Source organism: Epinephelus fuscoguttatus, linkage group LG5 (genome assembly GCF_011397635.1).
Source record: "Epinephelus fuscoguttatus linkage group LG5, E.fuscoguttatus.final_Chr_v1".
Lineage (NCBI taxonomy): Eukaryota > Metazoa > Chordata > Actinopteri > Perciformes > Serranidae > Epinephelus > Epinephelus fuscoguttatus.
In genome coordinates, this window is record NC_064756.1 from 341,358 (window position 1) to 366,599 (window position 25,242).

General features: G+C 40.6%; 1 protein-coding gene across 2 annotated transcripts in view; it reads left to right on the top strand.

Annotated features, from left to right (window-relative positions):
* Window positions 1–525: 525 nt before the first annotated feature.
* Window positions 526–25,242, top strand: part of atp1b3b (ATPase Na+/K+ transporting subunit beta 3b) — a 48,110-nt gene continuing 23,393 nt past the window's right edge. For both annotated transcript variants that reach the window (XM_049576030.1, XM_049576031.1), the window contains exons 1-2: window positions 526–917; window positions 11,974–12,102. In XM_049576030.1, the coding sequence (XP_049431987.1) occupies window positions 692–917; window positions 11,974–12,102 (355 nt within the window). In that variant the 5' untranslated portion in view covers window positions 526–691. The remainder of the gene's footprint in view (window positions 918–11,973; window positions 12,103–25,242) is intronic.

Consider the following 25,242-nt stretch of genomic DNA (forward strand, 5'->3'; position numbering starts at 1 on the left):
TGCCTAGTTTTTTAAGTTTTTAAATACTGAAATCTTTAATCTGACTCTGTCCCCTTGACTGCTATAACACTGGAATTTCTTAACTGTGGGATCGATAAAGGTGTATCTCATCTTATCATCATATTACATTACATTACATTACATTATATTACATTGTCTTATCATCATATTACATTACATTAAATTATATTACATTGTCTTATCATCATATTACATTATATTATATATGATGTTTTGAGCCTGTGTGTGATGAGGTGTAATAACTGTGTGTCTGTAATAAACCTGATGGGATACATACATGTCTGATACATGTGTGTGACATATGATACATGTATGATCTGTCTCCTCTCTGTGCAGATGACTTGGTGCATATTTACAGGATCATTTAAACATGATCAGATTATCAGATATCGATTATCCCCTGATAATTAAAGCTGGATGTTTTTTTTTTGTTTGTTTGTTTTTTACAGCACAGTGTAGCTCACCATCATCACGGCAGACCCCCAACCCCTCACCCCCGGGGCTCTGTACTGCGCATGTGTCTTGTTCTGCAGCAGTCCGTGTGTGTCGGTATGTGTGTGTGTGCGCGCGTGCGTGTGTTTGTGCAGCCACAGCGCGAGGTCTGCGGATCGCTTTAACCCAGCCGTTAATTGGCCCGGCTGTGTTCAGGTACCCGACCCAGTGCGCCAGCATGTCGTCCAGCCCGCAGGAGCAGAACCAGGAGTTGAAGGAGGAGGTGAAGGAGGAGAAAGCAGAGGAGAAAGAGAATAAAAATGAGGAGATGAACGAGGAGAAAAGGGAGGAAAAGAAGGAAGAGAAGAAGGAAGAGAAGAAGGAAGAGAAGAAGGACTCCTGGAAGGATTTTATCTACAACCGAAGGACCGGAGAGTTCATGGGCCGGACCGCCAGCAGCTGGGGTGAGACACAAACTGTCTATTCGTCCGTCCGTCTGTCTGTCTGTCTGTCTCTGATCGGGAAGTCCGGCTCGGCCCGGCGCAGCTCTGAGCACGCGGAGCTTCAGGACGCATCTCCGGCGGCTGGGAGATTGCCAAATCATTTTCGAATTATGGGCACTCTTTTGCAGGGCAGACCACGAAAACGATATAGCAATGTCCTCATTGTTTTCTTTTTGATTATGGCATAAAATGAGCAGTCTTGAAGAAGAAAATGAAAACGCAAATAGGTTGATTGATTACTAATTTTATTCATGAGTCAAATAATGCAGCCACATTCTTAAAATGAAAAAGCATTTCTGCAAATGCATTTCAGTTTTCAAATTTTACATTTCAAATTGAATTTTGGTATCTATTTGCAGGGGCATATTTTGAAAATTAAATCTCAAATGTCTTTTTCTTTTTCATTTTTTTCCCACTTTATTTATCAGTTTTCACAGTTGAAAATGAAACATTATATATACAGAGATATAATAACAAACTTTTCTCCCACTCCACCCCCCCCACCCCCACCCCAGGGGACAATCAGAAAAAAACCCAAAACAAAACAAAACAAAAATAAAAACAAAAACAAAACAAAAAACATACAAAGACAAAACACAAGATGTGTATGTGAGAGAACGATCACATGGTTACGGTAACAATAAATGACAATATATAAGTGACTAATAGGACAAAACCTCATACCTGTTCAAGCAAATATGTAATAAAAGGTTGCCATGTCCTACTGAAATTATCCTTAGGTCGTAGAGCAAGTCTTATCTTTTCTAATTTTAAAAGATGTAGTCTATCTCTAACCCAATGTTTATAGGAGGGCGGGACAGCCAGTTTCCAACTAAGTAAAATTATCCTCCTAGCTAAGAGGGTGACAAACGCAATGCAATCAGATTGTGCTGTAGGAAGATGATCATCTTCACACTGAATACCAAATATGGCCGTGAGAGGGTTCGGATTTATTGGTCTTTTTAGTATCTTGGATAGGGCATCAAATATAGAGGACCAGTACCCTGATAGTGCCGGGCAAAACCAGAATGTATGAGCTAACGTTGCAGGTGAAAAATTGCATCTATTACACGAAACATCAATTGCTGGATACATCTTTGCAATTCTGGCTTTAGAAAAGTGTAGTCTATGTGCTACTTTGAATTGAAGTAGGCCATGTCTGGCACAAACTGATGAAGATCCTTGAAAATATATCTGACCATTCAGTATCTGCTATTTGTAAGTTTAGATCAGCCTGCCATGCTTCTCTCAAAACATCAACAGATGCCCTCTGTAAAGATGAGAGTTTCATATACATAACAGATATTATGCCTTTGTTAGATGGAGCTGTTGGGAATAGAGTATCCATGGGCAGTTGTTCAGGGATTGCAGGATATGATCTTGTTTGGTTACGAATCCAATCCCGGACCTGTAGAAATCTTTAAAAATGTGATTTTGGTAAATCAAATTTAGCTCTGAGCTGGTCGAATGAGGCAAAGATATCTCCAATGTACAGATCTTTAAATGAGACAATACCTTTCTCACGCCAGGCTAAGAAAGAGTCATGCTCAAGTGAGGGGGCAAACTGATGATTAGCCACAACTGGGGCACAAAGCGAGCCAGCCTGCCAGCCGAAGTGTTTTCGCACCTGAGCCCATATACGCAAAGATTGATAGACTAGGGGGGCAGAAGATGCACAGCGTGGTGTGATAGGCATTGCCGAGTATACCAAGGCTGGCAGGGATAATGGGAGGATTGCATCAGCCTCCATTTGGACCCACGCAGGGGGCTCGTTAGTGTAAGTTTGAAGCCAATAAGCCATGGCTCTCAGGTTACATGCCCAATAGTATAATTGGAAATGAGGTAAAGCCATCCCACCTATTGATTTGGGTCTTTGTAAAAATTCCTTACGGATTCGAGGTGGTTTCTTATTCCAAATGAAGTCAGAGATAATCTTATTGAGATGTGAAAAAACAGATTTGTTGATAAAGATTGGCATAGTTTGGAACAGGTATAAGAATTTGGGCAATATGTTCATCTTCATCTAACCGCTTCATCCTCTTGAGGGTCGCGGGGGGGGGGGGGGGCTGGAGCCTATCCCAGCTGACATCGGGCGAGAGGCAGGGTACACCCTGGACAGGTCGCCAGACTATCACAGGGCTGACACATAGAGACAGACAACCATTCACGCTCATATTCACACCTACGGACAATTTAGAGTTACCAATTAACCTAGTCCCCAATCTGCATGTCTTTGGACTGTGGGAGGAAGCTGGAGTGCCTGGAGAGAACCCACGCTGACACGGGGAGAACATGCAAACTCCGCACAGAAGGGCTCCCATGCCCGGGATTGAACCGGCAACCCTCTTGCTGTGAGGCGACAGTGCTAACCACCACACCACTGTGCCGCCTGGCAATATGTTCATTTTTATTAAATTAATTCTGCCAGCTAATGAGAGAAGAAGTGTAGACCATTTGTCGAAGGCCATCTTGGTGTGCTCTAAAAGAGGAGCAAAATTAAGTTTAAAAAGTTTTGAAATTTTCCGAGTTACAACTATACCCAGGCACGTGAATTTATCAGTAGTCACCTTAAAAGGATAGGAGTTAAAAGAGAGTGATTGTGCAGCAGAATTGACAGGAAAAAGCTCACTTTTCGAGACATTAATCTTATACCCATAAAGCTTGGTGAAACATTCTAGTGTAGTCATAACATGCGATAAAGTATTCAGGGGGTCAGTAATATATAACAATAAATCGTCAGCATATAACGATAACTTATGTTCCCTTCCACTCCTTAATAAGCCGCGAATCTCCGGCGATGAGCGTAGTGATGCTGCGAGAGGTTTGATAGCTATCGTGAATAAAAGGGGTGAGATTGGGCACCCTTGCCTCGTGCCACGTTGCAACAGGAAATATTGGGAGTCCATATTATTAATGCGTACTGACGACATTGGGGATTTATATAATAATTTTAACCATGATATGAATTTTGGACCGAATCGAAATCTTTCTAGACACTGAAAAAGGTAGCCTCACTCGACCCTATCAAACGCTTTTTCAGCCACCAAAGAGATAATTACCTCGGGTAATGGCTGATTGGGATCCGCGTTCTGCATAATATTTAAAAGCCGATGAATATTAAAAAAAGAGAGATGGTTTTTTATAAAACCAGTTTGATCTGGAGAGATAATCAAAGGTAGGGTAGCTTCTAAGCGGTGAGCTAAGATCTTAGCTAACAATTTGCAGTCCACATTCAGCAGCGAAACCCTTCCCTTACCCTGATACATGTTTGGTTGGCTGAGATCCGTCCTGGTCCAATGACTGCAGTAACCCTTCCCTTACCCTGTAACATGTTTGGTTGGCTGAGATCCGTCCAGGTCCAATGACTGCAATAACGCTTCACTTACCTTGACACACATATGGTTGGCTCAGATCTGTCCTGGTCCAATGACTGCAGTGAAACTCTTTCCTTACTCTGACACGGTTGGTTGGCTCAGATCCGTCCTGGTCTGATGACTGCAATAACGCTTCACTTACCTTGACACACATATGGTTGGCTCAGATCCGTCCTGGTCCAATGACTGCAGTGAAACTCTTTCCTTACTCTGACACGGTTGGTTGGCTCAGATCCGTCCTGGTCTGATGACTGCAATAACGCTTTACTTACCTTGACACATGTATGGATGGCGCTAATCCGTCCAGCTCCAATGACTGCAGCAACCCTTCCCTTACCCTGACACATGTTTGGTTGGCTCAGATCCATCCTGGTCCAATGACTGCAGTAACCCTTCCCTTACCCTGACACATGTATGGTTGGCTCAGATCCATCCAGTTCCAATGACTGCAATAACGCTTCCCTTACCCTGACACATGTTTGGATGGCTCAGATCCATCCTGTTCCAATGATTGCAGTAACCCTTCCCTTACCCTGACACATGTATGGATGGCTCAGATCCGTCCTCGTCCGATGACTGCAGTAACCCTTCCCTTACCCTGACACATGTTTGGATGGCTCTGACCAGTCTTGGTCCAATGACTGCAGTAAAACCCTTCCCCTACCCTGACACATGTTTAGATGGCACTAATCCGTCCAGCTCCAATGACTGCAGTAAAACCCTTCCCTTACCCTGACACATGTTTGGATGGCTCTGATCCATCCTGGTCCAATGACTGCAATAACGCTTAACTTACCTTGACACATGTATGGTTGGCTCAGATAGTCCAGCTCCAATGACTGCAGTGAAACCCTTCCCTTACGCTGAAACATGTTTGGTTGGCTCAGATCCATCCTGGTCCAATGACTGCAATAACGCTTTACTTACCTTGACACATGCATGCATGTTCTGATCCATCCAGCTCCAATGACTGCAGTAACCCTTCCCGTACCCTAAGACATGTTTGGTTGGCTCAGATCCATCCTGGTCCAATGACTGCAATAAAGCTTTACTTACCTTGACACATGTATGCATGGTTCTGATCCATCCAGCTCCAATGACTGCAGTAACCCTTTTCTTACCCTGACACATGTTTGGATGGCTCAGATCCATCCTGGTCCAATGACTGCAGTAACCCTTCCCTTATCCTGACACATGTATGGATGGCTCAGATCCGTCCTGGTCCAATGACTGTGGTAACCCTTCCCTTAACCTGACACATGTTTGGATGGCTCTGATCCATCCGGGTCCAATGACTGCGTGACTGGTATACGGCAGTGGGTGGCGCAGCAGGCCAAAACACAAATTCAAAACATAAACATGATTTGCAGACTGCAAAAATTCCTTTTAAATGCGAATATTCCGGCCTCACTATTGTTGTCGGTGAGATCAGTATGTTATATGAACATTATTCCTTAGTCTCTGTGACATATTAGGAGGATTTTATGACTTTTGCTTTATATTTCTTACATATAGCTACTTTAAGGAAATGTAAGTCTAATAAATGATGAATAACAACACTGAATAAAACATTTTTATTAACTTTATGGTTAACTTATTTACACTTTCCTCGCTCTGGCTCTTTTTTTAAAGATAAACGTGCACCGTCTGCTACACATGCATTAATATCTCTACATCCACTGGATTAAAATGGAGGCGCTGTCTTTTATTGACCTGTTGCCATGGTGAATCGTGGAGTCGGAGCTCCATTGATGATGGCTTTTTATTGTCGGCTTAACTCAGAGTGAACATACTCAGAGTTGACTGAACTAACTCAGATCAGCTGTTCTGCAACTGGATACTCAGAGTTTCCCATCTCAGAGTAAATCAACTCAGAGTTCAGGGTTAGACTCAGAGTTTGTTGAACCTCCTTCAGCACTAATGCAATGCAAGACATTGATTGCATGAGATTAAGTTTGTCTGTATGAGTTTGTAAATGGCAGCCCGTGCCCTTATGTAGTGTGTGTTACATCCCCCGGCTGCCTGTGTATTCATTATATGTATATGTGCATTATGATCTGTGTATTTATTATGTGTATGTGTATATGTCTGTGTATATGCATTTGATCAGTATGTTTAAGTTAGACCTCTCTTTCTGTCCGGAGATCGTATGCTTTGTGAACAGGTGTGTGGGTGATTTGCTGAACGATCGTGACGTCGCTACAGCTGGATTGGCTGAGCAAGGGGCTCGGCCTTTAGTGTCAACCGTTACCGGATTACGAGCGTGATGTCACCGCTGTCGGATTGGTTGAACAAGGGGCTCGGCCATCATAATGCCGGCCACACGGAAGCCGCGAGACCACTCTCTGACATGGCAGCAGCGCGTCGTTTCTCTGATCTTGTGTGATAAGGGATTTCTTGTGTGTGACCATAGTGTGTATGTTCGTATTTAGCTTGCCTTGCTAAATATTCTATCTTTTTGTTCAGACCAGCGCCTTAGGGCCAACTGAGTCGTTTGTGTATATATTGTAAATAGTCACTATCACATGTTATTGTTTGCACGGAGCGTAGGGGTGAGCTGCTATTTCTGTTGGATCTGTTTTCTCCTGTTTTTCTTTAGCCTAGGGAGTTAGGCCTAGTATTGTATTTTTTTCTGACTTTTGTTTTTGTTAGGAATCAGTTATTTCTCCGGTTGGTAGACAGGTTGCTTTTGGTTTGTTGTTTTGGCCTGGGTTCTCCCTGACGTACTTGCTCCATTTGTGTGCCATATTGTACCGTATGTTTTTTTGAAGTGTGTAGCAATAAATTGCTCACCTGTACATTTATACTCGTGTTCCTGTGTGTCCTTACGTTACGCACCCACACCCCTAGACCGGGGCGTAACGGTGTGAACATACTATTTCTCATCAAACTGTAATAACTGTGATTAAATTCAGTATATATATGTCTGCCATATGTTGCCACCCCTCAAAAATTCCTGCCCCCCTCTTGCCACCCCATAAGTATTTTTCTAGATCCTCCCCTGGTGGAGCTTTACAGTTTTTTACAGTTGTTTATGCACTAAAATGAAAATTTTCACACAATTAACAGCTCTTTACACTCAAGAAGCAAAACACCTGTCCATAGTTGCACAACAATAAGCACAGACTCAGCTTCACACTTTTTGCAAAACATTACACACAGTGATTTGCAAAACTCTACACGCATTATCACACCTTAGACACAGATAAGGATTGTGAGGTTACTTCCTTCTCATTACAAAGCCCCTGCTTGCCAACGACCACACCAATGAACAAATTGGATAATCACATCCACCTGGTGTGGAAGCACACAGGTGCTTACTGTAAACCAAGTAGACCACATGCAGTACATTGTCGTTTGGGACAATGTATCTTTCCATCGATCTACTCTGGTCCACAACTGGTTCCATGAGCACACTGAATTTGCAGTCTTATACCTTCCACCATACTCCCCATTCCTAAACCCAATAGAGGAATTTTTATTTGTCTACACTTTACAGTAGTAAGAAAAACTACTATTTTGTTCTGATTTTCATTGTTGATCTGTTACTGTAACTGAGTATGGTAAGAAAAAAATATTTTCAGTCTGCAGCAGTCTGCAATCAGTGTTGTGTTTGTGTGTTGTATTTGTGTACTTTCTCTGGATACCTCAAAGTAATCATGAAGAATGTTGTGGGTTTGACAATATCTTTTTGTCATCTAAATTATCCCTTGCATAAAAACGTCTGGCAAAAAAAGTCTAGCACTAGACCAGCTATTTCCTAAAATAGGGGTTTTTACAAATGTATTTTGTATTGATCACTGTAGTGTGTAACTGACTGCAATAGTGTCTGATCATTTGAAGACTGTGTTGGTGAGATGAAAACAAAACAGCATTTTTATAAATATGTGTATATGTTTTGACTGAAGTGTATATGTTTTGACTGAAGTGTGTCATTTTGCAAACAATCTAGGAGTTATGCAAATTGAGTGTGGTGTTCAGAGGCGGGGCTTCCATGGTGGCACGGGGGGGCACCCGCCCCCCCTGCAGTCTGATTGGCCACCCCGTGTGCCCCCCCCAACGGCCATTGACTCATCATAATGTCAATCATTGCATTGCGTAAAGTTACCGACGCTGCATGATAAGACGGAAGCAAAGCCGAAACCTTGTTTGATTAGACTATGTTAAAAACTCATGAAGGCTTTTATTTTGGAAAAAGAAGGAAGTGGCTCCTCGGCTCCGCGCATGAACTCGTGTAACTTCACCAGTCACGGACTTTTTTTCAACGTGATGCTCAAAGGTGCACCGAGCTAAGGTAAGAACAGAACACTACAGGTTCTTAAAAACAATGTTTTGCCAACTTCTGTTCCACTTGGGCCTAATTTGGTTGAATTTGCATGGGAAATTGTTCACTGTGTTTTCCTTTAGTTAGCTCTCCATCTGGATAAATGTAGGCTAAACATCTCTCCACTGTTTCAGTAGCGTTAGCATCCTTCGTGTGTTGAGCGTTTTGCTAATAGTCAACAACAGAGTATCATGTTGCCACTGTGATGTGACGGTACAAATAACATGTTGTTTTTCGTTTTGTTTGTGGACACGTTTTTCAATGTAGACTATAGTATGAAACGGAGGCAGGGAGATATCTCCAGCTTCTTCACTAAGAAGAAAATTAGGGAGAGTGACCAGGAGGAGTGTGAGAATCAGGGTGAATGCAGCCAAGCTAACATTGACCAAAATTCCCAGGGCCAGACCAGCGCTCATGGACTTCCAGGTGAAAATGCAGGAATTAGGGAAATGCTTTAAAATGTGTAATGTGTGGTGCTCTCTGCACAATTACAGTTATTTAGTGAATTAAGGAATTTAAATAGGCTATCTTCTTTTAATCATGGTACTAAACCAGCACGCACTTAAAATTGTGTAGTTGTTAAACAGTTCATATATTCATGCTATATATTATTTAAAAAATAATCATGTACACTTTATAATGTATGTTCAATTAAAAATTGAGTTAATTAAGTGCTGACTTTGTCAATCAATACTTTCAGATGCACAAAGGGAGAGGACTGACAATGGTGATGAGTTCGACCATGCTGAGTCAGATGACAGCTGCAGCTACAGCAGTTGCAGCAGCTCCAGCAGCAACAGGAACTCCCCAGTTCATCCGACCTTTGCTATGCCGAAAGGTCCCCAAGGTAGAATATTTATTAAAAATTATATTAACCTATCACCTCAACATCTGAATTACTCTTTTGTATTAATTTTCTGCTGAAATGCAGTTGTCCCTTTATATATTTTAAAGGGCTTGACAATCAAAATGTTACTTTCGAGTTGTTGTTGCTTAATGATCCAACTCAACTTTTATAAAGTTTAATAAAATCCTCATTTAAAAATTCCAGAATCTTTGCATATATTTTTCAAACATTTGCCATAGGAACAATAACAAAAGCATATTTCTGTCTTTAATTGTCAGTGTTGATCATGAGTATTAATTTCCACAGACTTATTTTGGATTTATTTTTAATATTTCCAGACATTTCTCAAACCCAGAGCTGCAGGTCCTGCGCAACCTGTCCTGAAGACCTTCCCTCGCACCCAGCACGGACAGGGTAGGACCAGAGCGTTCAGGGCTTCGTGGTACAAAACCTATACCTGGGTGGAATACTCCCAGTGCCAGGACTGTGCTTTTTATTTTGCATGTAGGCATTTTTCACTGCCCTGTGTTCCAGAGACAACGTTCACCTCAGCTACTGGCTTTTCAAACTGGAAAAAGGCCACGTATAAAGATGGAGGTTTCCGCTTACATGCAAGAGCAGAGCACCATCTTAATGCAATGGCGGCATGGCCGGAATATCAGCGGGGTGTTGAGAACAATACATCTTTACTCCAGGCAATGGACAAATGGTACCAAAAAAAAGTAGAGGACAACAGGAAGTATATCAAAACAGTTGCTGATGTTTTGCTATGCACAGCCACTCAGAACATAGCACAGCGAGGCCATCGGGAATCAGAAGACTCAGGAAACAAAGGCAACTTTTGGCCATTTTGGAGCTCATAGCCAAGCATGACCCTTAGTAAAACAGAAAATGGGACATAGCAATGCCAAGTACACCAGCAACCATACTCAGAATGAGATTTTAGAGGTTTTAGCAGACATGGTGAGAAAAGACATTATTGAAGAGGTAAAAGAAAGTGGGGTGTTCAGTATTCTAGCTGATGAAACAAAAGACTTAAAAAAACAGGAGCAAATTTCATTAGTACTCAGGTACTACTACAGAGGTACAGTGCATGAAAGCTTCATGCATTTTGAGCATGCAGACAAACTTGATGCTGCTGGGCTAACTGAAAAAATTGTTAATAGCCTGCAAAATTACGGTTTAGAATACAGAGAACAGCTGGTGGGGCAGGGCTATGATGGCACCTCTGTGATGAGTGGCAAGCACAGTGGTGTGTCTGCAAGAATACAGTCCCTGGCCAAGCATGCCTTTTATGTGCACTGCAATGCACATTGCTTAAATTTGGTTATTGTGGACACAGTCAGAGCAGTACCAGAAGCGTCATGTTTTTTTTCCTTGTTGCAGCGTCTTTATGTGTTTCTGTCAGGATCTTATGTCCACCAGAAGTGGCAGGACATACAGCGCTTAATGTATTCAGAGGATCAGCCACGAGAGTTGCCCAGACTCAGTGATGTTAGGTGGGCTTGCAGGTATTATGCCTGTCGAAACCTAATGGACCGGCTTCCAGCTGTGCTACGCGTCCTTCATGATATTGATGAGGAGAATAGTGGAGACAGAAGTGTTGAGGCACGTGGACTGCGAGGGCAGCTAAACCTAGATTTCATTGGCCTTCTAGCAACCTTTAGAAAAATACTTGGAGATACAAAGTTTCTGAGCGACATGCTGCAGTCCTCATCAGTGGACCTCGCCAGAGCAATTGACCTCATTGAGGCGCTGCAGGATTCAATATTAAAATATAGAGATGATTCATCTTTTGACCAGTTGTGGACTGAAGTGCTAAGCACGGCTCAGCGGTGTAACATCAGCACAGAGAGGATGTCTAAAAGGCAACCTAAAACAAGCTCTACTCTTAACGACACTGTTGTCATGTCCACAGTTGGTCAGCGTTACAGTGACACCAGCAAGGATTATTTTTGTAAGACTGTTTACTATCCGATCCTAGACCGTGTAAACGCTGAGCTAGAGAGGCGGTTTTCAAAAACCAACTGTGAAATTTGAGTGTCAGTGGGGAATTATTTTTCTTAAGAGTAACTACTACATGGAGCAACCTGTTCTTTGCTGAGCCTTTTTTCCTCTGCTTGAAAATTGCATATAATTAATAAAATGAGTATATCTGGAACCACAAGGTCTGTCTGAATAATTTTGGTGTCATAGGGAACACTTTGAGGATTTGTTGAGATGGGTAATTATTAGTATATGTGTTACTGGTGAATAGTAAATGAAGATGACACACAGTAAAAATTAAATAAATGTTGAACTTTTTTGAACGCAGAGTGTTATTTTGCAAGAGAAGTGTTGAATTTAGCAGTTTGTGTGTGTTTTTGTGGTTTGTGTGTAAAGTTTAAAGAAAAGGAGGTCTTCCTCCAAAAAATGTGTTTAAGCAATCGAGAAAAACTGTAACTAAAGTAATGTTTGAATTGTCTCCATCAGGTCTCATCTTCCTCTTCTACCTAGTCTTCTACGGGTTCCTGGCAGGAATGTTTTCTTTCACCATGTGGGTCATGTTACAGACACTGGATGAAAATGTTCCCCGCTATCAGGACAGAGTGGCCAATCCAGGTGAGTTCATTATCACAGGTTTAACTACACTTCCTGTTTACTTCACAACCATTATCACAGGTTTAACCACACTTCCTGTTTACTTCACACACACTTCCTGTTTACTTCACATGCATTATCACAGGTTTAATTTCACTTCCTCTTTACTTCCCATCCATTATCACAGGTTTAATTTCACTTCCTGTTTGCTTCACATCCATTATCACAGGTTTAACTACACTTCCTGTTTGCTCCACATCCATCATCACAGGTTTAACTACACTTCCTGTTTGCTTCACTTCCATTATCACAGGGTTAACTACAGTTCCTGTTTACTTCAGATCCATCATCACAGGGTTAACTACAGTTCCTGTTTACTTCAGATCCATTATCACAGGTTTAACTACACTTCCTGTTTACATCACATTTATGATGAACAGTTTTCCAGGTCTACAATGATGTTCTTCTCTGGGTGGAGTCATGGCAAAAAATATTTCAGCAACCTAAAAATATCAATCATTATCATAGTAAGTGTTCTAACTATGAAAGCTTTCTTGGAAGGAGATTTGGGACATGGAAGCTTTTTGAACCAGCTTCATCATCCGAGCCACCTAGGATGTCTTACCATCACCTCAGAATCTCAGCCAGTGGTATGGAGAAGACCCAACATGTCCTCTGTGTCTGTACAAACATCAGTATGGTTTTAGGAAATCCCACTCTACCTACATGGCTATTACCCATCTTATTAATGAATTACACAGAACCAATGATAACAAAGAATACACCATTGGAATTTTTTTTAGATTTGTCAAAAGCATTTGACACAGTAGCTCATCTTATTTTGTGACAAAAAATTGAAATATTTGGGACTGGATGAGCTGGCATTGTTGTGGTTTACCAGTTACTTAGAGCACCGAAAACAATTTGTTGCTTTTAAAGGAGTGAACTTTCCCCCTCTTACTATAAAATGTGGTGTTCCCCAGGGGTCAATCCTTGGGCCATTGTTATTTCTTATTTATATCAATGATTTGTCCAATGTATCAGATCAGCTATCCAAAATTTTATCTGCTGACAATACTAGTTTGTTTTATTCCCATAGAAATCCTAATGTAATTATGAAAGTTGTCAATGAAGAGTTAGACAAAATCTCCAAATTTTTCAAAATCAATAAATTGTCACTAAACATTAAGAAAACAAATTTTATTCTGTTTAGTTACAATCACAAGAAGCTCACCGAGAATACAACAGTGTTGATTGATAATGTTTCAATAGCTAATGTTGAATCAACTCGTTTTCTTGGTGTAATAATTGATAAAAACCTATCCTGGAAGCCTCACATTTCCTTTATTTCATCTAAAATTGCAAAAAATATTGGAATAACTGGAAAATTTTGTTATCTCTATCTCTACACAAAAGTTTCCCTCAACCTTTATTATTCCATGATTTATCCCTTTATTAGTTACTGCAACATTGCCTGGGCCAGTACTCACCAGACAAAACTGCAACCAATTTTTAGGTTACAAAAATGAACTATGAGAATTATTGCCCTTTCAGCTCCAAGAAGTAATTAATTACCTTTGTTTCATAAATTTGGCATCCTCAATATTTATCAGATTGATTAGCTCCAAATTACTCAATTTGTATATGGTTCATTAAATAAAAAACTTCCTACTTTCTTTCACAATTTCTTTTCCCCAAAAAATCAATTTCACAATTATTTAACCCGAAAAGCATCCCAGGTCCGATCCCCTCAATCGCAAACTATTTCATCCCAATTTCAGATCTCTCACAGAGGTTCCATGTTATGGAATTCTCTTCCTCCCCACTTTGTTAAACATTTTTTGTTGTATCAATAACAACGACCTGATCTCTGTATCTGTGTGTGTGTGAGGGTGTGGGTGTGAGTGTGATATCGTGCCTTTATGCACATGACAGTGTTTAATGTTTATGTAGGGAAGTCCTCTTGTCAAACTCCTTGAGGGTTTTTTGGACCTCCTTGCATGTTCCCCACTGTTCTTTTTTTTCTTCCTAAAAAGAAGTTCTTATATCACCAACTGTAAATTGTTTTAATGGTAACTGTATTACTGATTGTCAGATTTTTTATGGTAATTGTAATGTTGACTTTTTTTTAAAAAATACGTGCTAAATAAACAAATAAACATAAATACACTGTCTCCAGCGAATTTGAAGCACATCATTGTTGGCTGCAAGACTAGCCTTACACAAGGCCGCTACACCTGGCAACTCAATCAGGTGTTAAAGTGTCTGGCAGCTTCGCTGGAGAGTAGACTGAGGGTCATCAATGCCCTGCCTCCACAGTCCTCCCATCCTGCATCTTCAGAACAGTTCATCCGTGAAGGTGAAAAGCAGCTGAAAACCTGCACACTAAAACCAGAGGCCAGGCATCTGGGTGTGGCACGAGACTGGAGGCTTCTAGTAGACCTGGATCAGAGACTATGCTTTCCAACGGAGATTGCCACAACCAACCTCAGACCAGATCTTGTATTTTTGTTCCCTTCGAGTCAGAGTGTTTACATCATAGAGCTCACAGTGCCCTGGGAGGATGCTGTGGGTGAGGCCTACGAGCAGAAGAGGCTTCGGTATGCTGAGCCGTCAGCTGATGCTGAACAATGGGGCTGGAAAACCACGGTACGCCCTGTTGAGGTTGGCTGCAGAGGCTTCATGGGCAGGTCAGCTTCCAGCCTCCTCAAGGACATGGGAATCAGAGGCCAGGCACAATGTCAAGCCATCAAAGCCCTGTCCAGTGCTGCTGAAAGGGCAAGTCAGTGGCTCTGGATCAGGAGGAAAGTCAACATCTGGGCCCCAAAATGACACCTAAGGGCAAGTCAACATTGAGGGGTGTGATGAAGGAGCTAAAGCAGAGGGGAGCACAACTGGGACGCCAGTTGTTGCTGTTGAACCCTCTGGAAGTGTCGTGGGCCTATTCAATGAAACACCTACGAAGGAGGGTGCCCACCTGACGACCCCAATGAAACCTTAGCTCCTTCAACCACCCATACCTCTGCTCTTTCTTGCTCAGTGTGCCAAATGTTCAGTTATGCCTCTGCCTCCTTTGGCAACAGTGGTAACTGTAACAAGTGTAGCTTATTTGCTGCGTTGGAGGCGAGGCTTAGTGAATTAGAAGTGCAGCTCCGCACCATGGAAAACCATTCAGTAGCTGCGGTTGTTAGCCAGCCCCCTGTAGCCTGTACGGAGCCACATAGCATAGCCTCCGCTAGCAGTCCTCTGGTAACACCCGTTCAGCCAGGAGGCTGGGTAACTGTTCATGAGAGGCATAGCTCCAAGCCGAAGCCCACGGCTCACCACCAGCCTGTTCATGTTTCCAACCGCTTTTCCCCACTCAGCGACACACCCGCTGAGGATAAAACTCTGGTTATTGGCAGCTCTATTCTGAGGAACATGAAGTTAGCAACACCAGAGGCCATAGTCAAATGTATCCCTGGGGCCAGAGCGAGCGACATTGAATCAAATTTAAAACTGCTGGCTAAAGCTAAACGTAGATTCAGTAAGATTGTTATTCACGTCGGCGGCAATGACACCCGGTTACGCCAATCGGAGGTCACTAAAATTAATATTGCCTCAGTGTTTGAAAATGCAAAAACGATGTCGGACTCTGTAGTTTTCTCTGGACCCCTCCCAAATCTGACCACTGATGACATGTTTAGCTGCATCAATCAATCAATCAATCAATCAATCAATTTTATTTATAGAGCCCAATATCACAAATCACAATTTGCCTCACAGGGCTTTACAGCATACAACATCCCTCTGTCCTTATGACCCTCGCAGCGGATAAGGAAAAACTCCCCCAAAAAACTCCTTTAACGGGGAAAAAAACGGTAGAAACCTCAGGAAGAGCAACTGAGGAGGGATCCCTCTTCCAGGACGGACAGACGTGCAATAGATGTCGTACAGATCAGCATAATAAATTAACAGTAATCCGCATGACACAATGAGACAGAAAGAGAGAGAGAGAGAGAGAGAGAGAGAGAGAGAGAGAGAGAGAGATGCAGGTAATGACAGTAGCTTACAACAACATTATTGAAAGTAATAATATTATAGTTATAGTTCTGGCTACTGTGGTACAATATATTGAAAGTATGTATTAATATCTGGCAGTATACATGTGTGACAATAGTCATATGTGTATAATAAAAGTAGAAGTATGACTAATGACTAATGATGGCAGCAGCAGCAGGAGGCATCTGGCAGGACCACGGCAGCAGCACAACCACACACGTCACGCTGTCCAGGCACCGCTGTGATATGAGTTAATCATTGCATCATCATCGCATGTCGTCATTTAATCGCTGGCTGTCCAGGTGGTGTCCAGCAAACAATGTGGGTTTCGTTAATAATTGGCAAACTTTCTGGGGAAAACCTGGTCTTATTAGGAGAGACAGCATTCATCCCACTTTGGATGGAGCTGCTCTCATTTCTAGGAACCTGGTAAAGTTTATTAGTAATTTAAATCCCTGACAACCCAGAGTTGAGATCAGGACTCAGAGTCGCAGTCCTATACGCCTCTCTGAGCTTCTAGTTCAGTTACCCAGCCATAGTTTTCATAGTTTTATACAAACGGTGTCTGTCCCCCGACCACCTAAGTTATCTAAATCTAAAATTAAACAAAGAGGAGTTGTGCATAACAACCTCATAAAAATTAAAACCTCTTCTGTGACAGAAAGACAAAACAGGAGAATTAAATGCAGACTGTTAAATATCAGGTCTCTATTGTCTAAAGCAGTGTTAGTAAACGAATTAATATCAGATAATCATATTGATTTACTCAGTCTCACTGAAACCTGGCTGTGTCCAGATGAATATGTTAGTCTAAATGAGTCCACTCCTCCCAGTCATAATGATACCCACATTCCTCGAGGCAGCGGCCGAGGAGGAGGAGTTGCAGCCATTTTTAACTCTAGTCTGTTAATCAGCCCTAAACCTAAACTAGATTATAATTCATTTGAAAGCCTCGTTCTTAGTCTTTTACATTTGACCTGGAAAACCTCGCAGCCACTTTTATTTGTTATAGTGTACTGTGCTCCTGGCCCGTATTCTGAATTTGTATCTGAATTCTCAGAGTTTTTATCCAGTCTAGTTCTTAAATCAGATAAAGTTATTATTGTAGGCGATTTTAACATTCATGTCAACGTTGATAATGACTCCTTGGCTACCGCGTTTATCTCATTATTAGACTCCATTGGCTTCAGTCAGGGTGTACATGAACCCACTCACTGTTTTAACCATACCCTCGATCTAGTTCTGACGTATGGAATTGAAATTGATAACCTAACAGTCTTTCCACAGAATCCCTTGCTATCGGATCATTATCTGATTACTTTTGATTTCTTTTTACTCGATTACACGCCACTCAGCAACAGTTACTATACTAGATGTTTATCAGATAGTGCTGTTGCAAAATTTAAGGAAATGATTACTCCATCGTTACATTGAGTACCAAGTCCTTCAGTAACAGAGGTTTCCTGTGCCTACTTTAACCTCTCCCGAATTGATCATCTTGTCAATAGCACTGTAGGATTGCTGCGAACAACACTCGACTCTTAAAAAGAAGTTAACAAAGCAAAGAAAGTTCGCTCCTATAACTCTCAAACCCGTAAGTTAAAACAAATATCGCGAAAATTTCAAAGGAATTGGCGATTAACCAAACTGGAAGAATCTCTTTTAATCTGGACAGACAGTCTCAAAACTTATAAGAGGGGCCTCCGCAATGCCAGAGCAAACTATTACTCAGCATTAATAGAAGAAAATAAGAACAACTCCAGGTTTCTTTTCAGCACTGTAGCCAGGCTGACTGAGAGTCAAAGCTCTATTGAGCCTTGTATTCCTTTAGCCCTTAGCAGTAATGATTTTATGAGCTTTTTTAATGACAAAATTCTAACTATTAGAGGCAAAATTCATGACCTCCTGTCCTCAGATAGTACCTATCTAACCTCAAACACAGCTGTAAGACCTAATATATATTTAGATTGCTTCTCCCCAATTTCTCTTCAAGAATTGGCCACAGTGGAGGGGGGCGCCGCTGAGCTTTAATGGAGTAGGACGTGAGTTTGGAAGCTCCTGCTGATTTCGCTTAAAATTGTATTTCATCTGCGCTTTTTGGTCACATATTTAGTCTTGTCTTACTCCGCAGTACTTTTTGTTGGGAAGTTTAACTCTGGAATGCGTAAAATGTCTGGAAAGTTCTCTAAGACTCACATCACTATTCAGACACAACTGAGGCCTGGTCTACAAACCGCGACCACATCCTTGAGTGAGCCGTCGGCTCCTGCAGAGGCCGCCTCGACGCACGCTAACCCTCACACTCGAGTTGCTGGCCTCGCTGAGGAAAGATATTGCTGATATTTTTAAAAAGGAACTCCAGGATACTCTCAGGGATGCTCTGTCTACTATCAAGCTCAACCTGCAAACGGTGAAGACACAGCTGACGAATGATAAAGCTGTTACTGATGCTACCATGTCCATGCTAAAGGTACGGTCGGAGAGATGAAGCACACACTCACCGAGTGCTCCGATGACATCGCCATGATGAAAACTACTATCAAGTGCCTCATAGCTAACGTAGCCAAGTTGGAAAATAAATGTGAAGACTTGGAGTCCAGATCGCGGCGTAACAACATTAGGATAGTGGGAGTACCGGAGGGTCCTGACACCTGTACCACTGATGCTGTAGCCACCTTACTGAAGGAAGCGTTCGATCTGGTAAAGGAACCGCTTTTCCCTGTAATCTTACTGGATACTGTTAACAAGGCCATACCATATTTTGTCCAATCAACACCACCTTATTTTATGCTTTCTGCATCTATTTGTACAGTACTTACAGTACTGTTATTTGTTAATTGGTATTTTCATGTGCTTTACTGTATCCATCTGACCTATGTGGAAATTATTAAGGCGATCATCTTTGTTGTTTTGTTGGTATGTTCACCTTTGGATGAAACAATATTTTGTAATGTTAGTTTTTTCAAATACAACATTTATATCATTGCACGCATACTGTTAAATAGTGTGAAGTTGGCAGGAGTTTTTTTTTATTATTTTATTTTATTGTGGGAAACACTGCTGTCTCCTTTGTTCTATGGTTATATGGGGACTTTGGGTGTATTTGTGTTTAGGGGTATGTTGGAGGGAGGGTGTCCCACCTTGGCTCTCTGTGACCATTTGTATTTTCGTTGTTGTTTTTATTTAAATGGTTAATGACAATATAGATCCCAGCAGTGCTGGGTCAGGCACACCTCTCAGATTTATTAGTTGGAATATCAAAGGTACGGGTAATCCCGTTAAGAGATCTAAGGTTTTTACACACTTGAAATATTTAAACTCTGATATAGTATTTTTACAGGAGACTCACCTTCGAATTAAAGATCACCATAGGTTACATTGCCCTTGGGTGAGTCAAGTCTTGCACTCAAACTTTAATTCAAAATCTAGAGGGGTTGCCATTTTAATTAACAAAAAAGTTCAGTTCTCATCCACTGATGTTATCGCTGATAGGAATGGCAGATACCTCATACTTGCTGGTACCCTAATGCAAAAAAAGGTTTTGTTGGTAAATGTATATGCCCCGAACTTCGATGATGTTGAATTCACTAACAGATTGCTGAGTAACATCACATTCTTGAATACTCACCTGCTGATCCTTGGAGGGGATCTAAATTGTGTTTTTGACCCAATCTTAGATTGCTCTAATCCTCGTAATCTGACTCAATCTGCTATATCTAAAACATTCTCTGATTTTATGAAACAGAATGGTCTTATTGATCCGTGGAGATCTCGTAACCCCTCTTTTAAAAATTTTTCTTTTTTCTCCCAGGTGCACCATTCATATTCTAGGATTGATTACTTTTTTATTGACAGTACTCTTAATTCATGTGTAAATTCTTCTGACTATTTAGGTATTGTAATATCTGACCATTCACTGTTATTATTAGATATTCAACTTTCTACCTATAAATGTAGCCCATCACTTTGGAGATTTAACTCTCTTCTTTTGGCAGACAAAGAATTTTGCGAACTGATTTCAAATTCTATTGATGAGTTCTTGTCTTTGAATCAAAATGACTCCTCTTCATATTGATTGCTATGGGAGACACTTAAATGTTACCTGAGAGGTCAAATTATTTCTTACTCTGCTCTTTCTAATAAAAAGATTAATGCTAGGCTCAATGAACTTACATCTGCGATTAGTAACCTTGATCAAAGATATGCACTGAACCCTTCTCCGGAACTACTCATTCCAACTAAAGAGGCAGAGCGCTTATTACTACGCAGTCGTGGCTCATATTATGAACATGGCGACAAGGCAAGTCATTTACTGGCACATCAGTTATGACGACAGGCCACTTCCCGTTTGATACCTAGTATTAAAAATACTTATGACACTATTACTACAGATCATTTGGAAATTAATGCTACATTTAAATCATTTTACTCTTCATTATATAAATCTGAATTTCCTACAGACAACACTAAGATGAACAAATTTCTTCAGAACCTTTTGAACCATGTCATTGATACTAATACTGCCAGGCAACTGGACTCTCCTCTCTCCCTTGAAGAAGTATCAAATGCAATTAAAGCTATGCAATCTAACAAAGCCCCAGGCCCTGACGGGTTTCTGATTGAATTTTTCAAAACATTTATTGGTAAATTGGCACCACTACTTTTACCTTTATTCAGTGAATCCTTAGAAAGTGGTTCATTACCACCAACTTTGACACAAGCCACTATTGCTCTCCTTCTCAAAAGGGACAAAGATCCAACCTCCTGTGGTTCCTACAGACCATTATCTCTGCTTAATGCTGATGTAAAGGTGTTGGCTAAAGTAATTGCATCCTGTTGAGAGAATGTGCTTCCGCATATTATATCCGAAGAGCAAAATGGCTTTATAAAGGGACGTCAATTGTTTTTTAATACCCATACACTTTTCAATATAATTTACTCAAAACATTCGGCTGAACTTCCTGAACTTGTTATTTCTTTAGATGCTGAAAAGGCATTCGATAGGGTAGAGTGGGAGTACTTGTTTGCAGTTTTGAAGAAATTCAGATTTGGTGATAAGTTTATTTCTTGGATTTGCCTCCTTTATTCATCCCCTAAAGCCAGTGTCCTTACGAATGATATTTATTCTGATTATTTTGCTCTTGGACAAAGTCGCCAAGGTTGTCCTTTGTCACCTTTGCTCTTTGCCATCGCTATTCAGCCTCTGTCTATTACATTAAGATCTTTCCCCTTATTCAAAGAAATCACCTGTAATGGAATTGAATATAAATTATCGCTGTATGCGGATGATTTATTATTGTATATAACCGATCCTACACTTTCTATCTCTGCTGTTTTAAGTTTTCTGGAGAACTTCAGCACCTTTTCAGGTTATAAATTACATTTGGGGAAAAGTGAGTGTTTTCCCATTAATACTGCAGCATGTTATCTTCAACAGTCAGATTTACCTTTTCATTTTAGTCCATCGGGGTTTAAATACCTAGGTATTAACGTGACTCGTTCTTTATTTAGCCTTGCATCTGCTAATTTCACTCCCCTTATCTCAAAGATTGCATCCGATATTCAAAGATGGGGTAACCTCCCCCTTTCATTAATCGGCAAGATCAATGTTGTTAAAATGAATATTTTACCAAAATTTCTATTTTTATTCCAGTCAGTTCCACTTTTTCTGCCAAAATATTTTTTTGACTCACTGGATAAGATAATTTGTTCTTTTATTTGGGGTGGGAAATCACCTAGAATTCGTAAAACTTTACTGCAGAGATGCAGACTTAGTGGAGAACTTACATTACCTAATTTTCTAACGTACTATTGGGCTGCTCACATCCATAAACTTTGCTACTGGTTAAAATCTCCTGGATCCTCTTGGTGTAAATTGGAACTATCATCCTGTAGGGGATCATCCATACCTGCTCTACTTTATTCCTCCTTACCTACAAAACCTTCTCTATATACTGATAATCGAGTGGTTCTTAACACACTCAAGATCTGCTATCAATTTAGACGGCACTTTAAATTTGCAGCTGCATCTTCCTTGGGTCCTTTAAATAACAACTATTTATTTCCTCCATCACTTTTGGACTCGACATTTTCAGTGTTGTATGACAAGGGTATTACACAATTCAAATATTTAGATGTAGATAGTTTCACCAATTTGTCATCTCACTACGGCCTCCCTGTTACTCATCTGTTTCACTATTTTCAAACTCACAATTTTGTTAGTAAGTGTTTCCCTAATTTCCCCTCTTTACCTACAGAACAGCAGTGGGAAACCATGCTATCATTTGTTCCTCATCACAAAGGAATCATTTTAAAGTTGTATGATATTATCTTGGCTTTTAGCAACCACTCAAATGCTAAACTTAAGTGTACATGGGAAGAGGAACTGGGACTAGAAATACATGAGGAGTCCTGGGAACAGGCCATAGAGAGGATACGATCTACCACCTCTTGTGCTCGTCTTGGTCTTACTCAATTTAAGGTCTTATACAGGGTGCATTTCTCTAAGTCTTGACTATCTGAAATGTATCCAGAAGTGGAAGACAAATGTGATAAATGCCATGGCTCTCCTCGTCACCTTAGCCACGTGTTTTTTCTTTGTCCTGATCCGAAAGGTTTCTGGGAGGGTTATTTTACTATTTTGTCCACTGTTCTTGGGGTAAATCTCCAACCTTGCCCTGCTATATTTGGGATTCCTGACCCCTCACTTGCACTTAACTCTACACAAAAGGACATTATAGCTTTCACATCCTTACTAGCAAGACGTTCCTTATTGTTGCATTGGAAGTCTGCTAAATATCCTTATATCTCCCAGTGGCTCAAAGACATCATGTTTTTTTTTTTTAAAACTTGAGAAAATAAAATACACGTTGAGAGGATGTACAGTTAAATTTTTCCACAAATGGCAACCCTTTATTTCCTATGTCACCAATTTAGAGGTACTACCCAATTTAATGTGTGCCTGTTATAGTTGTACCTTTTTATATTGCATAAATAACCAGTAATATGTGTGTTGGTCATGATGAGCTGAGTGGGGGCGTGGGTGGGGGGTTGTTCATTGTTTATTACACTGTACTCTGTAATTTAATTATTTTCTTCTACATTCTTATCAGAGTGTTTTTGTTTTGTTTTGTTTTTGGTAATTTTCGTTTCTATGTGTGTATATGTGACTGTGTACATATGCATATATGTTCTTAAAAACAAAGAAAGGAAAAGGTAAATTGTATTTCTGTGATTGGAAGTATCGTATTGTATTTTTTCAATAAAAAATTTTTGAAAAAAAAAAAAGAATTGAAGTGATTTCTTTAGTCCTTTAGTTCCTTTAGTCAACACTCATATATTAGATATGATCAATATATCCTTATTAACAGGGTATGTACCACAGTCTTTTAAGGTAACTGTAATTAAACCTCTACTAAAAAAGCCCACCCTGGATCCAGAGGTGTTAGCCAACTATAGACCAATATCTAATCTTTCCTTTATGTCAAAGATCCTTGAGAAAGTAGTCGCAGACCAGCTGTGTGATTTTCTCCATGATAATAATTTATTTGAGGAATTTCAGTCAGGATTTAGAGTGCATCATAGCACTTAGACAGCACTAGTTAAAATTACAAATGACCTTCTCATTGCTTCAGACAAAGGACTTGTCTCTGTACTTGTTTTATTAGATCTTAGTGCGGCGTTTGACACAATTGACCATCAAATTCTACTGCAGAGACTGGATCACTTAATTGGCCTAAAAGGTTCTGCACTAAGCTGGTTTAAATCTTATTTATCTGATCGTTTTCAATTTGTTGACATTCATAATGAATCATCCTTACGTACTAAAGTTTGTTTTGGAGTTCCGCAAGGTTCTGTGCTTGGACCAATCCTATTTACTCTATATATGCTCCCTTTAGGTAACGTCATTAGAAATCACTCTGTAAATTTCCATTGTTATGCGGATGATACACAGTTGTATTTATCGATGAAGCCAGAAGAAAATAATCAATTAACTAAACTTCATAATTGCCTTAAAGACATAAAAACCTGGATGAGCACCAATTTCCTGATGTTAAATTGTGCTGTGTGATAAAACTGCACATTTCAGAGTGGCCTTTTATTGTGGCCAGCCTAAGGCACACCTGTGCAATAATCATGGTGTCTAATCAGCATCTTGATATGCCACACCTGTGAGGTGGGATGGATTATCTTGGCAAAAGAGAAGTGCTCACTAACACAGATTTAGACAGATTTGTGAACAATATTTGAGGGAAATGGTCTTTTGTGTGTATAGAAAAAGTTTTAGATCTTTGAGTTCAGCTCATGAAAAATGGGAGCAAAAACAAAAGTGTTGCATTTATATTTTTGTTCAGTGTAATTTTAGTGTAACTTTATCATTTTTTTTCACTGTGAAAACATTGGACTACTGACAAGCTTGGTCTTGTTGGAAAGCTATGATTCCGCTGTTTCACGTGATATGCGTGGCTTCTCGCTATGATGAACGGTCGCGGAGAAAATCCACAGAGAAGAACAGATGTGAATTTGGACACACTATGCGTAGTTTGGGCCCATAGGGTTAATTCTCATTTAAAACAAACCTCACGGACTGCATTTTTTCATCTGCGTAATATTGCGAAAATTAGGCCTATCCTGACCTGAAAAGATGCAGAAAAATTGGTCCACGCTTTTGTTACCTCTAGGCTGGATTACTGTAACTCTCTATTATCAGGTAGCTCTAGTAAGTCCTTAAAAACTCTCCAGCCAGTTCAGAATGCAGCAGCACGTTGTGATGGCCTCGGCCATGTTGTGTTTTGCTGGCCTCTCTGTGCTCCTCCCTTCCCAGGTTCTCCCTGCCTGTCTCCCTCCCATCTCGTCAGGGGATTCACCTCACCTGTGGCCTTGTCTATAAAGGCATGGCCATTCCAAGATGGCTCTCTCTCTCCTTCCTGGATGGCTGGGGCCTCCAGGCAACCCCAGCGTTGTTTGGTTTGGTTTGGGTTGTGTTACGTTGGTTCTTTTGGTTCCTTATGATTACACACATACACCTAATACACCCAACACCTCTCACCACACCACTGATTACTGATCTGCACTTAAATCGTATTCTTTAAATAAATTTTTGGTTAATCTAACTGGTTG